The sequence below is a fragment of the Punica granatum genome, chromosome 8, assembly GCF_007655135.1.
Source record: "Punica granatum isolate Tunisia-2019 chromosome 8, ASM765513v2, whole genome shotgun sequence".
NCBI lineage: Eukaryota > Viridiplantae > Streptophyta > Magnoliopsida > Myrtales > Lythraceae > Punica > Punica granatum.
Window position 1 is genome coordinate 24,555,760 of NC_045134.1, and position 16,245 is coordinate 24,572,004.

At 39.1% G+C, this 16,245-nt stretch overlaps 2 protein-coding genes and 1 non-coding gene across 5 annotated transcripts; 2 read left to right on the forward strand and 1 right to left on the reverse strand.

Moving 5' to 3' along the window:
* Positions 1 to 3,717: 3,717 nt before the first annotated feature.
* Positions 3,718 to 7,624, reverse strand: LOC116188535. 3 transcript variants are annotated; one of them, XM_031517958.1, is made up of 6 exons: positions 7,072 to 7,623; positions 5,814 to 6,934; positions 5,556 to 5,672; positions 5,209 to 5,329; positions 4,396 to 4,646; positions 3,718 to 4,241 (listed from the first exon to the last, which is right to left on the reverse strand). In XM_031517958.1, exons 1-3 carry the CDS (start codon positions 7,415 to 7,417, stop codon positions 5,589 to 5,591), a joined length of 1,551 nt encoding a protein of 516 aa, XP_031373818.1. In that variant the 5' UTR covers positions 7,418 to 7,623; the 3' UTR covers positions 3,718 to 4,241; positions 4,396 to 4,646; positions 5,209 to 5,329; positions 5,556 to 5,588. The 3 variants fall into 3 exon arrangements, with proteins under 3 accessions (XP_031373818.1, XP_031373819.1, XP_031373821.1); XM_031517959.1 differs by having other exon boundaries at positions 5,010 to 5,329; XM_031517961.1 differs by lacking the exon at positions 5,209 to 5,329 and having other exon boundaries at positions 7,072 to 7,624.
* A 4,895-nt stretch (positions 7,625 to 12,519) lies between these two features.
* Positions 12,520 to 14,955, forward strand: LOC116187226 (uncharacterized protein At4g08330, chloroplastic-like). The gene is made up of 2 exons (XM_031515869.1): positions 12,520 to 12,880; positions 13,840 to 14,955. The coding sequence occupies exons 1-2, from the start codon at positions 12,855 to 12,857 to the stop codon at positions 14,180 to 14,182; spliced, it is 369 nt and encodes a 122-aa protein (XP_031371729.1). The 5' UTR covers positions 12,520 to 12,854; the 3' UTR covers positions 14,183 to 14,955.
* A 301-nt stretch (positions 14,956 to 15,256) lies between these two features.
* TRNAI-AAU lies at positions 15,257 to 15,330 on the forward strand. Its single transcript has one exon. It is a non-coding gene; the product is annotated as a tRNA-Ile (tRNA).
* Positions 15,331 to 16,245: the final 915 nt, after the last annotated feature.

The window sequence follows — 16,245 nt, forward strand, 5'->3', positions numbered from 1 at the left end:
ATGGGGCGTCCTCTTCACTAAACCAGGGGAGGCTTTCACTACCTATCATCCAAAGATGGAGTTTAAAGCGTTCATGAATTTTAAGATTCCAGATGGCCTTCCAAGATATTCCGTTGTGATCATGGAATCTGTGATGTTGATCTGTGGGGTAAAAGGATTTTACAGAATGCTTCCCCTGTGAATTGGGGGTCCATTTTGCAGAATCTTCGAAATCGGCTTGGGACAGATGGATCTTGAGGATGTTATGCACCGTGTCTTGCTCGAAAAGGGACGAGAGAAGTGGAATGTTCCATTGCTTTGGGTTGAAGAGCATCAGATCACGTACCTTTAGGGCAGGGTCTTGGATTACATCTAGCCTAGGAGATGGTTTGAAGTTGTCTATACCTAGGATCCATGAATCAAGCCAAGCTGAGGTTATAGAGCCGTTCCCTATAGAAAAGCAAGTACTTGCCTGGATAGTATCATTGCACCATTGGAGACCTTTCCAAATCGGCGAAGCTGAGAGGCGGTTGGTGGAGTTTAGAAAATTACCGTACTTAGCTTTGAAAGCTCTACCCGCCAGGCTGTCGTTACCTTTTGTGAGCGCCCAAGTCGTTTTGGAAAGCATTGCCTTATTTGAGTCTTCTGCTCTTCGAAAGCCAAGGCCTCCTTTTGCTTTCGGTTGGTAAATGGCATCCCAATTTTTTAGTGTATAGAAGTTGCCCTCTTCTTTGGTAGAACCCCACCAGAATCTCCTAGTCACTTTTTTAATTGTATTAAGTGTGGACTTTGGAAGCCGGAACAGAGACATAGTATAAATCGGGGTGCTGTTGATTACTGATCTGATCAAAGTGGCTCTACCAGCCCATGATAGTGCTTTTGTCTTCCAGGCTGCTAGTCTATTTTTGATCTTATCAATGAGGAACTAAAATGATTCTTTCCTTTTTCCTTTGATGAACAGTGGGTTTCCCAGGTATCTTGCATTTTCCTTTAGTTTTCTAATGCCAAGGATGGATTTTGCAGATTTTCTAGAGTCAGCTGTTGTGTTCTTGGAGAAGAAAAGACATGATTTGGTGCAGTTGATTTCTTGGCCTGACCAGTGGCAGAATTTATCGAGGATGTCCTTTATGGCTGTGATATTAGCAGGAGAGGCCTTTGCTAGGATGAGAAGGTCATCTGCGAACATTAGATGGGTAATCTGAGGTCCTCCACGACCTATTTGAATGCCCTTAATGTCGCCGTTTGATTCAGCCCTATATAGAAGACGTGACAGAATTTCCATGGATATGACAAACAAGTAGGGAGAAATAGAATCTCCCTGCCTTAGACCTCTGGATGGCGAGAAGTGACCATACGGTGAGCCGTTGAGAAGGATGTAAAAGGTTGATGTGGAGATACATTAATGAATCCAAGAGATAAAGGTCGAGTGGAAGCCTAGATTTTCGAGAATTTTAATGATGAAAGACCATTCCAGCTTATCAAAGGCTTTCATAAAGTCAATCTTCATCCCAATCCACCCTTTGCGGGCTTTTGTTTTCCTCATTGTGTGAAGGATCTCTTGGGTGAGAAAGTCGTTCTCATTTATCCATCTCCTTTCGATGAAAATAGTTTGGTTTGGGGAAATGATCTTCCGGAAGAGTGGCTTGAGTTCGTTGGCAATTATTTTTTAGATCACTTTGTAGCTCACATTGCATAGACTGATAGGCCTGAAGTCTTTGAAAGTGGATGCTCCGTGGCACTTTGGTACGAGGGAGATAAAAGTGTTGTTCCACTCTCTAAGAATGTGATTTGAGCTAAAGAAGTTCTTGACAGCTGAGATGAGGAGTGGTTTAACCATATCTCCATAGTGCTTGTAGAAAATTGAAGGGATTCCATCTGGGCCAGGGGCTTTGAGACTTGGGATTGAGTTTAAGGCCATCATGATTTCCTTATCATCCGGAGGGCAGATTAAGTTCTCATTGTCTTTCACTGAGATGGCTGGGCTAATCAGACCTTCCAAATCATCGGGTATTGAGGGGTGAGAGGTATGGAATAGGTCTTGGAAGTTTCAGAGGAAATAGTTTCATATTCCTTCGTTGTCTTGGCACCATTCCCCATTAATATCCTTGATGGCAGCAACGGAATTTGATCTACGCCTTATGATAGTTGAGAGGTGGAAGAATTTGGAATTTTTGTCCCCCTCCTTCATCCAGAGTTCTCTTGATTTTTGCCGTCATATGAAGTCCTTCCTGATAAGGTTTTCTTCGAGTTCTGCTAGGAGCTTTTCTTCTTGTTCCTTGGTCTCAAGTGTGGAGGCCTTTCCTTGGATGGCTTCGAGTTTCTCCATGATTCCTGCAATGTTAGTATCACAGTATCCAAACACTTCCCTATTTCACTTCCTAAGATCTTTTTTGACAAGTTTAATTTTAGAAGTGAGTTGGAAGGCCTTTGAATCATAAACCGTTTTATTCCATGCATTTTTGACAATGTCTTTACTAGAGATATCCCGGGTCCAAGCTTCTTCAAAGCGAAAGGGTCTGGGTTTATGCGAGGAGTGCATCCAAAGTTTCAATAAAATAGGATTGTGATCAGAGCGAATTTGCGGGAGATGGAAGACTCCTGCTTTTGGAAATGTGGTCCTCCATATGTTATTTGCAATAGCTCTATCTAATCTCTGCTTAATGGAGACTAGGCCTGATCTTTTATTTCTCCATGTGAAAGGGTTACCTGAGAATCCTAGATCAATGCATCCCGATTGATTAAGGAAGCTATCAAGGAAGGAACGTGAAGATGGTGCATAAGAACGCCCTCCTATTTTATCAGATGAAGCATAAATTTCATTGAAATCTCCTATAATCAATCATGGGGAGTCAATTGAGCTTGCAAGATTTGATAAGTCAGTCCATAACATAGATTTTTCATGCATGTACGGAGGGTCATATATTGCAGTAAGGAGCCAAGAGGCTGGTAAAACCTAGCGCTCTACAATGGCATAGATGTAGAATGGGGATGATTTTCTTGAGAGTTATTCGTGCTCGAATGAGGTTTGGTTTTAATATTCCAAAACACAAAAGCTTTCATTTTCCACTAGCGTACTGCACCCGTTCGATGCCGTGAGTCATAAAAAAAGTTTTGACAATTTTTTGATTTGTCAGTGTAATTTGTGTAGTAACTAATATATAGTATAATTGATTGGAATTATTTATAAAGCTACTTATGTGTAAAATTATGAACACTTGATTGATAGTGAATACTCAAGTTTTTTTTCTAAAGATTGTATTAATTAATATTTCATATGGTATAAAAATTAATATTTCCCTTCAATCTTAGTTTGAATATTCAAATTTTCAAATTACAGTATCATAATCGCAAAATAATAGGTCTTAAGTGATCTACTAATTTTAGGTAGACGAACTTTCTTGCAATAGATTAAATATTTACTAAAAGAAGATTAAGGTCAAGGCCAAATTAATACCCAAACAAGAATTTGTTTCATCCAATATGTTAGTCTAACATTATGTTTTACGGTAAAAATAAGAACATGTCTAACGTCACAAATCAAAAATACTATTTATATTGGTTAAAATAGATTTTTATATCAACAAGGGTTAATTTTAGGTAATTCGACGCTTGCTATCCTTAAGTAAGCCATCGGGTATGAGTCTTTTAATAGAAGAAAATTTACTCTTAGTTAGTAGGTAAATTTAGTTCGTTAGTATGATATGATATGATATGATATGATAGGGAAAACCGAGCTCATATCGCCAACATAATCCCATTCCGTTCTTGCTTCCAACCATAATTCCTTACTGTGTCATTCAAATTATACATGACAGCTCCGCAATTATTTCGATAAATAAGACTAGAACAATTATCAAAGCGATCACAAGCGGGACAGAACTCCGGTAGTCTTGTGAGCCAATGCTACTAATGAAACTCGTTTCTCCCCAATGAAACCAGCCGTGATCTTTGGCATAAATGCTCATGTTGCCTCCCCGTCCTCAATCTAATGGGTTTTATTATCCCAGAAGATGGCCTTCATAGGACCCTCGGGCAAGAGTTTGATCCCCGCCATTTAAAAGTCAAAGACGTAAAAATCCATCTTATCTCATATAAGTCCATTGAGTCGGCCCGAGTTTGATATGTCCCGGCTCGTCCCCTCGTCCACTTCCTAAACACAGTGAAGTAGGGTGCCTGTCACCGACTTCTTGAGTTCCCAGTTCCCATGATCTTCCCTTGACTACTAGTGATGCATAATGCTTAGGGTTCCAATGCAATCATACCTGCGCAAAGAGCACAGAAGATGAACTCAGCCTCCATTTGTTTTAGTAATTGGTTTTCTTATGAAAATGCTTTACAGGTAAAGCAACAGCTTATTTTCCCGTGTTTGGCTGAGATCGGTGTGATCATTTTCAGAAGTTTGACAAGATAACTTACCCACAGTCTGCCCGCCACTCCGTTGTCATTGCTGCCACCCTCCCAGTACACCTGCCCCTCAACGACCACTGCCATATAATGTCGGGAATGTTCAACAAATCTGCCAGCATCCTCTGCTGGTTCCGGCAATATTCGCAGATTATTTTCACCACTCCTGTTGGTGGTGTCAGCAGTGAAGAATGGTCAGTCAGAAACAGCTTGGAGTGAGGCGGCAGCAGCTTTGGCGAGCTGGTGTAGGTCCCTTCTAATACCTGGTGGGATTTTGCCAACCAATCAAATAAGAATTCACTTGCCTGGAAAACCAAATATGCAATATAAATGGAGCCTTGAAAGGGGATTTTCATTTTCATCAAAGACATACTATAAACATGGCATCTATTCACTCTCATCAACATTTGGCATGATTCTAAGCAAGGATCTTATGCTCCGTTTCGTTTCGCAGTTAAAATCATAAAAATTCTAACTTTAACTTTAACTCAACACACTACACAACAAAAATACACATTTCCCAAGTCAAAAATTTTAACTTTAACTTTAAGTCAACACACTACACAATCATTTGTCCTTTTCCACAATCAAAATTAAAGTTACTTTAACTCTGAAACCAAACGCACCATTAAATTCCCTCAACAAACTTGTGCTGCGGTTACCATACCACATTAAAGCAAAACATGCTCCTGGGTTGATATGCCGGTGCATCAATTTGAAGAATAATAAAGTGACCCCAGGAAACAGATAGACTTCACTGACCAGATCACCAGTTAATAGATCAACCAGATACAAGATGGAAGATCATCTATCTCTCAGCGATACCTGCTTTATATACCAGTCAGACATCCAAAGGGAACGTGTGACTCCAAGCAGTCGCAGCAGCCTGCTTGTTGGTTTTCTTTCAGTCCATCTAGAACGGCTTATTGTGGAGAGGCCAGTCAACCTATATTTATTGAGATTAATCAGCCTAGGAGTTAACTATTTTATTTATGTCCCTGGTAAATGAGCAAAAAGTAAAAAATAGCCATCGGGAGGGAAGAAGCATCTTCAACTTGCTCAATTAAATATTTTAATATTCCCATACACATCGCCACTACACTTCTTGTATTGAAATTCTCTAACTCTGAGGCCAATTCTACAAGAGTAATCATAGACAACCGGTGAAATACCTATCTCAGAGTGAAGAACATATGCCAAACACGTTAAGCTTCCAGAGCTAACTTTGCATTCACCCACTTCATCCATGCACTAAAGCATTGATTAGCAATGTGCTCTGGCAAATCAGCCTGCAAAAAATCCAAAGCAATCAGATATCCAAACATGTAGCCTTCTCATTGGCTGCACTGCACAACACATGCTTACAATTAAGTCGAAGAAATACGAGCAAAATGCATTAAGGGGAAAGGAAGTTCAGTTGAGTCACTCACAATGGTCCATGATGCAGTAAATTCATCCGTGGAAAGCAACCAACTCTCGGCCCTATCCTGTAAGCCATTATCAGCCATATCAATATGCAACAAGTCATTACAACTTTCATAAAACTCGTAGTTTCTCTTCCTTTTCTTTCTCTTCCTGTCTTTCTTTTTCCGTCGAGAACCAATGGATATTCTATCATCCAATTCAAACTCACTTTCACCTCCTGATCCATACTGAACCATCGAATATTTTCCAGATTTGCGGAACTTAATCCCATTTCTTATAAACAAAGATTCCCATGAGTCTATGTTCTGGCATTCATTCGACAGCTTATAGTGCACAACCCAAGATTGAAGCCCTATCACTCTTACGGTTTCAACTGTCTTCATCCTTTGGCACTCTTCCAGGAAAGAGACAAAGCTATTAGCCCCGCTGAAGGCGTTAGAAATTTTCGATAATATATCTCCGATCTTTTCCTTTTCCTCTCTGCACTCTTCATCATGTATCACTCGGACAAGTTGCCGTCCTTGACTGATAACAGCATTTAACAGCAAGAGCTGATCAACCGATGTAAAATCTCGAGACTTAGACAGAACAATCTCTAGCCAGTGGGTAGAGTGACCGAACTCCTTATGCTCCATCTTTGGCCTAAGATGATCACCAAGCAATTTTAGGAAGACCAAGAAGTCACTCTCTTCGAGTCCTATGAGGAGGCGTTGGCATAGACAAGAAAACGGTTCCTCCATCAGAAAATCACTCACAACTTCCCACACATCTCTAGCGTCTTCCACGTACATAAAATCAACAAACAATTCGAGAAAGTACTTCGAATCAATTGACAGGATCTCGCCATCCCTCAACGATTCTGCAAACTCACTCGACGACCAGAACTCAGGTACATATTCGGCAAAGTTCTCCACCGTTCTCTGAACGTCCAAATCGAGAAAGTAATGAGGCTTCGTGGCAACCATTGCCGGTGACTGCCCATGTTTCCCCTTCCACTCCAACTCCTCCCAGCAGATATCGCGATTGATGAACGTGAATTGCGACAAAGCCTTGGCTCCTTTCTTGTGATCCAATCCTCCACCAGCATCGAAGTTCCAGAACCAGTCGAAAATCCGCCTGGGGTTCCCTGCATTTCATAAGACATTGATAAGCAAGAAGCTCATGGCACCTAATAGCTTCAATTTCCGGCAAAGCATGTTCTTGTGCTTTGATCAAGACCATCTTCAGTAGCTACGCAACGAGTTACAGACAGTGAGAGTATACCTCTGAAGAACTGTTCAAGCAGGTGGCTTCTTCTGGCTATGACAGGTCCTGCCATGTGCGGTCTCTTCTCGAACATCATTTGCAGAAGTTGAGATGCTAACGCTCTCCCCCGCGGCTTCGACCTCAGTAGCGAGACGAATATGTCCCGGTGGTCTAGGCGCGGCAGGGAGGTCAAGCGAGATATCGTGTTGCAAAGCCATAGCCGAGCCTCCGATCTGCAACCGGCTGCAACTACCGCAGACCAGATGACGGAACCTAGTTGATTCAGATGAGCAATCACCGACCGGGCGGACTCGTCGTCTCCGCCGCCAGCCTCGTCTGCTGGTGAGAGGAACAACCGAATCATACCGGTAATAAGCACGTTATGAATTGTGAAGCCTAAGGAGTTGGAATTAGAGCCGCTTTTCGCCTCAATCGGGCAGTAATCCGACGGCTGCAGAGTCGGCAGAAGCCCGACGAAGGAGCAGATATCGCCGCGGCGAAGCGGAGGCGGAGGTTGAGCAGCCTACCTCTCGATCGGCGGACGGGAAAAATTGCGCTCCGGAAAGGTAAAAAGAGAGAGTGCTATCAATTTGGTCCATGGAAAATTCACAATTTAGTCCTCGAGAGAGTTTTTTTACCAGAATAGTCCCTGCGTCGCTTCCATCTATCAAAATGGTCCCTGGATAGATCCCCCCCATTCGCTAGCCAATGCATTCTTGTATATCTCCACGCCCTCCTCTATGATAGATTTGGGCAATTTAACCACAGGTCTTCCTTCAAACAATCACTAGCTCATTGAACTTCAATGTAGTCTTTGTCATGGCCCAAAATAGCTTTTGGCACTATGATTGATTCGCTCCTGAGGTTGGACTCGTAATTTTGTGAGATTCATAGGGTTAGCCGATCGACACACAACTCAATTCCTTTTTTTTCTTTTTTTGTTTTCATAACAACATCTAAAGCCATCAAATTATCCAGCCAAAAATCTAATAATTTCCTCAATTCAACCTTTTGCATGATCGAGATTAGCAAGAATCAATCGATAACAAAAGCAAGCTGAAGAATTTGAATCACCCAAAATCGATCATAAGAGGGCCGTGAAAGGGATGAGCAAAGTTCCCACGCAAAAGCCATTGAGAGAATTTTCTTGAGAGCGAAGAGAGAGAGAGAGTTCTTTCAGTAATAACAAAAGTACCTCCTATGTTTTGAGAAAAAAGAATTCGTATTTAGTTTTATAGTTGAGTTTTTATTTTAATTAGCTTGTAATGATTGTGTCGTTGAATTATGAGAAAAAAATGTGAAAAAGTAATGAATAACTGATAATTTAGTTTTAAAAATTGAATTGAATGGTTAAAGAAATTGAAGGATAAAAAGAAAAATGATAATTGTGTTGTTGAATTGAAGATAGGTGGAGTTAAGTGGAGTAGAGTTAAAAAATTTTGTGAAACCAAATGGACCCGAATCATTACCGAGATTTTAGGGTTGCAATCCATTTCATCTATTAAAGCCAAAGACCCATCTAATGCACCGGTATCAAAACTAAAATAAAACTTTGAAATAATATATATATATATATATATATATATATATGAGAGCAAGATACAGGATCGGCCCGACTAAATGGCCTCAAAATGCTCTGTTTCTGAATGAAATTTTCTTGATCTTTTGAGTTTTTAAAATTTTAATGTATCTTTTATTATGAAATTAATAACAAAATCTTCTGAAATTATTTTCGGTTATAAAATTTCATTAAAAAAAGACCATAAAATCTTTTAAATACTACGGTGATCTCCAATTGAAGGGAATATGAATTTTCTAAATGGAAATTTCTAGATTTTTATACGGAATTATTTTTAACCAAAAATATATTTTTTAGAGATATCCCATCTTAAAATATAATTTCTTGATTTCTTTAATTTTTACAATTTATACAACATAATGTAATTGAAAGAAATGAGAAGAGATTTTATTATATATAGATATTATTTAAAAATTAATATTTCGTCGCATAAATATTAGCATAAAAAATAAGTATATATCAATATATATTCATACATAATATAAATATATTAATATATGGCCTCAGAACGCTCGGTTTCTGAATGTAATCTAATAATTAATATCACTATATTAGTATATATTTTCTAAAATGAATTTTCTTGGTTCTTATTTAATTATTTTTATTTTCAAAATTATTTTTAATAAAAAATATTTTTTAAAGATATATCACCAAACAATTCAATTTCTTGACTCTTTTAACTTTTATAATTTATATAACATAATATATTTGAAATAAATGAGAGGATTTATAATATTTGTAGATATTATTTAATAATGTTAAAATTTTAAAATAAAAATTAATATTTCATCACATAATTATTAACATCAAACTAAGTATATATTTATACATAATATAAATATATTAATATGTGAATGAAATTTTCTCGATTTTTTGAGTATTTGAAATTATCTTTTATTATAAAATTAGCAATAAAATCTTTTGAAATTATTTTCAATTATAATATTTCATTTGAAAAACTGAAAATATCATAAAATCTTTTGGATACTATGGTGATCTCCAGTTGAATTTAATAATCATGAATTTATATATAGATATTATTTAAAAATCTTGATTTTTTTTAAATAAAAAGCAATATTTCAACGCATAAATAATAACAGCAAAATAAGTATTCATTAGTGTATATTCATACAAAATATAAATGTATTAAAATATGGTTACACACACAACCTTTAGTATATAGTAAGAAAAAAATATATATATGAATTATATGTTTTTGTATATATCTATTTTTAAAAATAGATTATATCTTTTTACAAATTCATACTTTTAAAGATTTTTAAATGGATTTATTTTTTACTATTTCAAAATTAGTCAATATTTGAACATACTTATCGCATATCGGTAGATATTTCTTTTAGTTACTAATCACATAGAAAATTTTTTCTATAAATATGTAACTTTTAGAAATTGAATTTTTTTCTAAATCAGTTTTGAGAATTTTTTTTTTCAAAATCAAGAATGTGCTTGCATATCAAAATTATTAAACATTTAATAATTTATTTACATTTTTACTAATTTAATCCTAATGGTATATATATTTACAATTGGCCACTATTTATTATATCGTCTTTATTTATTATATCGTCTTCAGCTTTATAATGTGCTTCGTAGATAACCATGAAAATTTGAAAAACTCAAAAAATTGTTCAGTAAATAAGCAAATTGTATCAGAAAATAGTTATTTGCACTATGAGCCCATTAGTTTTTTGTGCGTGTGTGTGTTGAATATGAGCCCATTAGATTGGTCTCGGATCAACTAACCTTTGGGAAACTTACATCTTTGGATAGACTAAATCGAGATTTTCCTCGGGGTTGTACTACCGCGAAAAGGAAAATGCATTTGGTTAATTGGGAAAAACCGTGGCTCAACCGAAGGAGAGCAGTGGATTGGCAATCCCTGGAATGGATCTTCGGAACATCGCATGCCTTGGAAAATTCGTGGAGAGGGCTGGGATGGACAAATACTGAACTTCAAACTTGGCACCCGTAACCTCGAACAGCTTTGGAAAGGATCTGCAAAATTGGAAAGCATTTAGAGCAGCAGGACTTCAAGCTTGGGACAATGGCTCGAAATGGATTATTGGCAATGGGGGCAAGAGTGAACTTTTTGGAATGATGTCTGGCTAGGAGATTGTCCACTGAGAGAACGCATCTTGGGACCACTGCCTAGAATGGAAGAACAAAAGGACTGTCCATACAATCCTCTCCAACTGCAAGAACGTGGGAGCTTAGCACCAACCATCCCCTTCCCTCTTCCAACTGAGATTAGGGAAGTGGGAGCTTAGCACCAACCATCCCCTTCCCTCTTCCAACTGAGATTAGGGAAGGAAGCCATCCATCCATGGTAACCCCCCTCTGCTCCCCCAACGATTCTGGAGATCGATTGGTTTGGGACCACTCTAGTAATAGCTTGTACTCCAGCCTTCTAAACTGCACTGGGTGCCCGACGTAGACGCCCTGGTCGTGGATATGGAAAAGCTTAGCTATCCCCAAGATTCAGCAGTTCATTTGGCTCTGTTGCCATGAAAGGCTGCCGACCGGAGCCCTTTTAGCAGCAAGAAACTTCAACGCTGAACCATCGTGTCCCACTTGTAATTCCCGGGAGGAAACGATCCAGCATATTTTATGCGACTGCACTCTAGTTGCAGCATCAAAAAAATCTTGTGTCTAGTTAGATGCACAGCTTATTATTGACTGGGTTTGGGGCAGTGCTGTTAATATTCGCCTTCAACATGTGATCGATGACTGCAGGAAGCTGACCATGTTACCGGATGAAGTCCGACCATCTCATGTCTACAGAGAAGCAGACGGATGTGCTGATGGGCTTGCAAAGACGGGGCGCGACCAGGATGCAGCTTTAGTAGTTTTTGATTTTGTGCCTGTTTCAATTTCTCAGTTGCTTTATTTGGACACCAGTGGGAACTCATTTCCACGCCATGTAGCTGATCATATCAGCGAACCCATGTGATTTTGTTTAATGAATCTCTGCTTACCCCCCCACCCCCCCCCCCCCCCCAAAAAAAAAAAAAACTAACCTTTCATGATGCATTTGGATATATACATATGTCATCTAAAGCTACCTGTATTCACAGCATCCCTTGAGGTAACTCGCTTATATATTACTAGCCGTTTCATCGCGAAACATCTTCACCCGTGGCAGGAGGTCGAGCGATCGAAAAGTCGAGACTGCATATGTGGCTCCTTTAATAACCTTTTGAATCCTAAAAAGGACTCTTAAATAATAGGATTAATAACACAAAAAAAAAACACAAAATTTTCACATTTTTAATAATTTTAGCTCAAACTTTTTTTTCTTAATCTAAAAATACATAAACTTTCGATTTGATAACAATTATAACACGAAGTTAAATTTTCCATTAGTTTGAACGGAATCAAGGCTATAGAGGGCGCCAATGACCCCAATTGGAGGGTGCCGGCGACCCCAATTGGGGGTGGTAGCTGGAATCGAGACACCTACCTCGGAATCGGGAGAACCCTCGACCAGGAGAACCCTCAAATTGAGGATTCTCCCAATTTCGGTAGGTGGAGCCACAACCCCAGCCATCACCCCCGCGATTGGAGTCGTCGGCGTCCTTTGTGACCTCGATTCCGTCCAAATTAACGAAAATTTTGATGCCGTGCTAGAATTGTTATCAAATCAAAAGTTTCTGTAGTTTCAAGTTAAAGGGAAAAAGTTCGTATTAGAATTATTAAAATTTGAAAAGTTTGTGCTTTTTTTTTTGTTATTAACCCTAAATAATATAATCCAGCGTCATTATCACGAAGATTGGCTTAATTAAGACTAATTTAATCAGACGTGATTTCCCGTCGCCTACTAAAAGCTAATCCGAAGTCAACCCCTAAAGTCCAAACAAAAACAACTTTCCTCGGCACTGCCGAAAGCCACAGAGAGACAGAGGCGTATAGAGACAGAGAGAGAGAGAGAGTCAACTGCTGCTCCTCTCCTCCGCCTCCGCCCGTCCAAATCAGAAGGAGGAGACAGAGACAGCAGCAGACCTGAAGCCTCCTCCGTTGCTGCCGCCGCCGCCAAACCCAGCTATCCCTTCACCCGATTGTTAAAAAATCTAACCTTTACCGTCCTTCGTTCTTTCAGTCCTCCCTCCCCTGATCAGCCCCCGACCCCGGAATCGTTCTTGTCTCGTTGAAATCAGCGAGGGCTCAACTGGGTTCGACCGTGATCGTCGATCAGGCTGAAGCAATGTCGGAAGCCGACGTCTCTTACAGGTGCATTGCCTCTTCTTTGCTTCTTCTGTCGTGGGTCGCGGGCTTTTCTTGTTATGATTGTCTGCCATTTTCAGTGATCTTGAGATTGCCCTGCGAGCTGAGCTGCATTGCGCCTGTGAGCTGGTCTCTGTGAACGATCTGTGCAATAGCTTTACCATTGTTGATTTATTTCATCAAAATGGGCTCTAGTAATCGCCTAAAGGATAAGACTTCCATGTCTAGGAATAGGAGACGCAAACAGTGTGCGAGTAAAAGTTTATGCGAACTGTTTTACAAGCCGCATTATTCGAAAAAGTTAGCCATTTCGGAGCCTGCTTTCTTGTAGTTTTAGAATCCACTCGAATCGGAATCAGCTTAAATGGACTCTGTTATTGCTCTTTGTCATTGAATTTGTCCGGTTGGAATTGTTTATGCATTTTGTGTAAAAGGGTGCACTGTTATCAACTATTAAGCGAGAATGTTTTTCGTGATATGGGGATAACGGCGGAATTTGTTTCCTTGTTTCGGATTGTCGTTTCTGCTGAACTGGAGCATCTGTATGTATTGTTTTAATGAGAGTTTCCCAACTTCCTCTGAGATCTTTATTTCCTCTTTGCTGATGGTTTATAACGTAGAAGGAATTTTTATGGCATCCTCGGGATTGTTCGATATTTGTTGATCTGGCGGTGCGCTTACACTTTTTTGTCTATGACACGTTGGTAACCAACTCATGGAGCAAACCTTTGCATAATTGATGTGCCATGCCATCAATTACAGTGTACATCATTTGTTACTAATCACGTTCTTTTCAGATGTTCAAGATTATTAGAAATCCGTGCTTTTATATGTGAGCGGGTTTTGTGCTTTACCACATTTTCTGCAATAATTATGCAAATAAGTTCTGTTTGATTGATCTGTTCCATCCTTTATTTGTCGATTTCTAATTGAAGTTCACATTATTCCGTTGCTTTTCTTGGCAGTTGCGCGTCCTGTGCATATCCTCTGAACCTGAAATCCTCAGATCAAATTGCCTCTGCTGCGAATTCTGAACATCGGAGATCTGCAAAGAAAGACTTTGTCTCCTTCCAATCAATTGACCCCAGTCGGTTCACGCAGGAGGATGAGGTCAGCTGTTTCCCCATCTACTTGGGCCGTAGCCGCCCGAAGACTAAGCTCCTCTGCCGGAAGTGTGGAGTTCACCTTGGTCATGTCTGTGGAGACTCAACTCCTTTCTGTGGCCTTCACTCTCCCAGCTCATCTAGATCCTCAAATCATAAGTTCTACCTAAATATCCAAGCTCTGCAGCCTACTACTGAGTGCTAACCTCATCGAGACAACGACAGGAAACACATCTTTCCAGAGATTTTCTTACATCTTCCTAATTGACCCATAACCGATCTCTAACCCACCAAATCGTTCAGTTTCATTGTTCGCTTGCCCCATAAATGAGATTATCATCTTAGAAAGCCCAAACAAATCTTCAGATTGATTTCTCCATAAACTTTTCCTTTTAGCACTTCGTATCATCTTTGTCCATATTTGACTGCTCTTCGGACCCAGTATCAGTTTCAGCTCTATAGTTCGAAGCTGTAAATCTCTACCCGACCTATTTTTTCTTCCCGAGCTGACGATACCAAGTCTCATAAAAGTTTCTTCTCTACTGCAACTGAATGAAGAAAAGGAGTCATGCAATACCGCTCACCTATTTGTGATCAGTAAATTTGATTATTGGATTGTAGCTGTTGAAGTGACCAGGGATCTCCCAACTCCCGGATACTTGAATGGGAGGATTGTGTCGTGAAGGCAAGATGGAGCACTAGTGTAACTCAGATTGTATAGTGGCGGCTTAGAGCTGATGTGTATAGTTTGAAAGTCGATAATTGACGACTCGGCATGAGAATCTCTTCATTACAAATCTCACTGAGTTTTAAGAGTACTTCGTAGACTCGGGTTTTTCTGAGAAATAGTATTTTCTTCTATTGACTTCGAGCATATTGTGCCATTGCCATTTTGCGTGTACAGAACTTGCTGAAAGGCGTAAGTCTTTCTTTGACGCTATGCATTGGTTGTTCTTTGCCATCATTGGTAGGTTTTCAACTTATCCAACACTAACACCCAGAAGGAAGAATACGGTGCTTGGGAACATGTCTTGGTAGTTGCCTATGTTTCTCTTACGAGAGTGTGTTTATGATTGTAAACGGTGTCAAATGACTCCGTTGTCCAGCTTCTCGTGCGTAATCAATGGCGCCAATCGTTTTTTTGGTTCAACCTAAGGAGAACAATTACAAATTAAAAGTTCTGTAAGACTTGGAACCTCAGCCAGTGTACAGAGGTTTGGTGTTAGGAAACTGCCGCAATGAGTTTCTCAGAATCTGCGGTCAAGTCTCAGCAGCAAGAGGCCTATTAGCTCAGTTGGTTAGAGCGTCGTGCTAATAACGCGAAGGTCGCAGGTTCGAGACCTGCATGGGCCATTTATTTTTGGGGTAATAAATTCTTTTTTTTTTTTTCCAATCTGTTGATGAGTTTTTCAAATTCTTTTTTCTTATCTATATAACTTGCAATCTTGATGCTTTAATAATAAGTAGGATTGATCTCAAAGCTAACTTCCAAAAGCTCCTAAAATGTCTTTTATCGACCAAATAAAACCAGGCAGCCATCCTGAGACTTTTCTGGGCATGCACCACCCTATATTCATAAGTCTTGAACCCCAACTAATGCAGGTTCAAGCCAAGTTGACTTGCTAAAAGATAAAATTTTCAATTAAAGATTTCGTCCATTTACGAAGTCTCGAACCCCAACTAATCCAGGTTCAAGCCAAGTTGACCTGCTAAAAGATAAAATTTTCAATTAAGGATTTCGTCCATTTACGAAGTCTCGAACTTTAAGATCTTTCTTAAGAAAAATTGCCACCGGTCGAATCAACTAATGTTGGTATCCGCCTTCATACTTGATTTGCACCAAATAGATCCTTTTGAAAGCCAAAGGAAAACTAAAAGAAATTGCTTTTTAAAGAGCATGATTTAGCTTAAAGTTTCAATCTTTGACTAAAAAATTAAAGAAGTTTCAACGGAGAATGGGATAGACAGCCATATATAGCTATCCAAATTACTACCCTGATTACAACATCCCACTCTCAATATAACAACAATAATAATAATATTCCAAAAAATAAAAAAAGGTAACACAACTCAATCAAAACAATAGTTGGGGACTTTATAATCTCTATACGAATCAAAAAGTTCATTTTTATTTGTTTGCTCTGCTGGAAATAACCGGGACAATCCAAAACAATCATCTAACATTCTCTAAAAAAGAAAAAAATCGTACCGGTTGAAATAGTGTGACAGTTTTAGTAAAAAAAATGAATTCGAATTTCCAATTAGTCA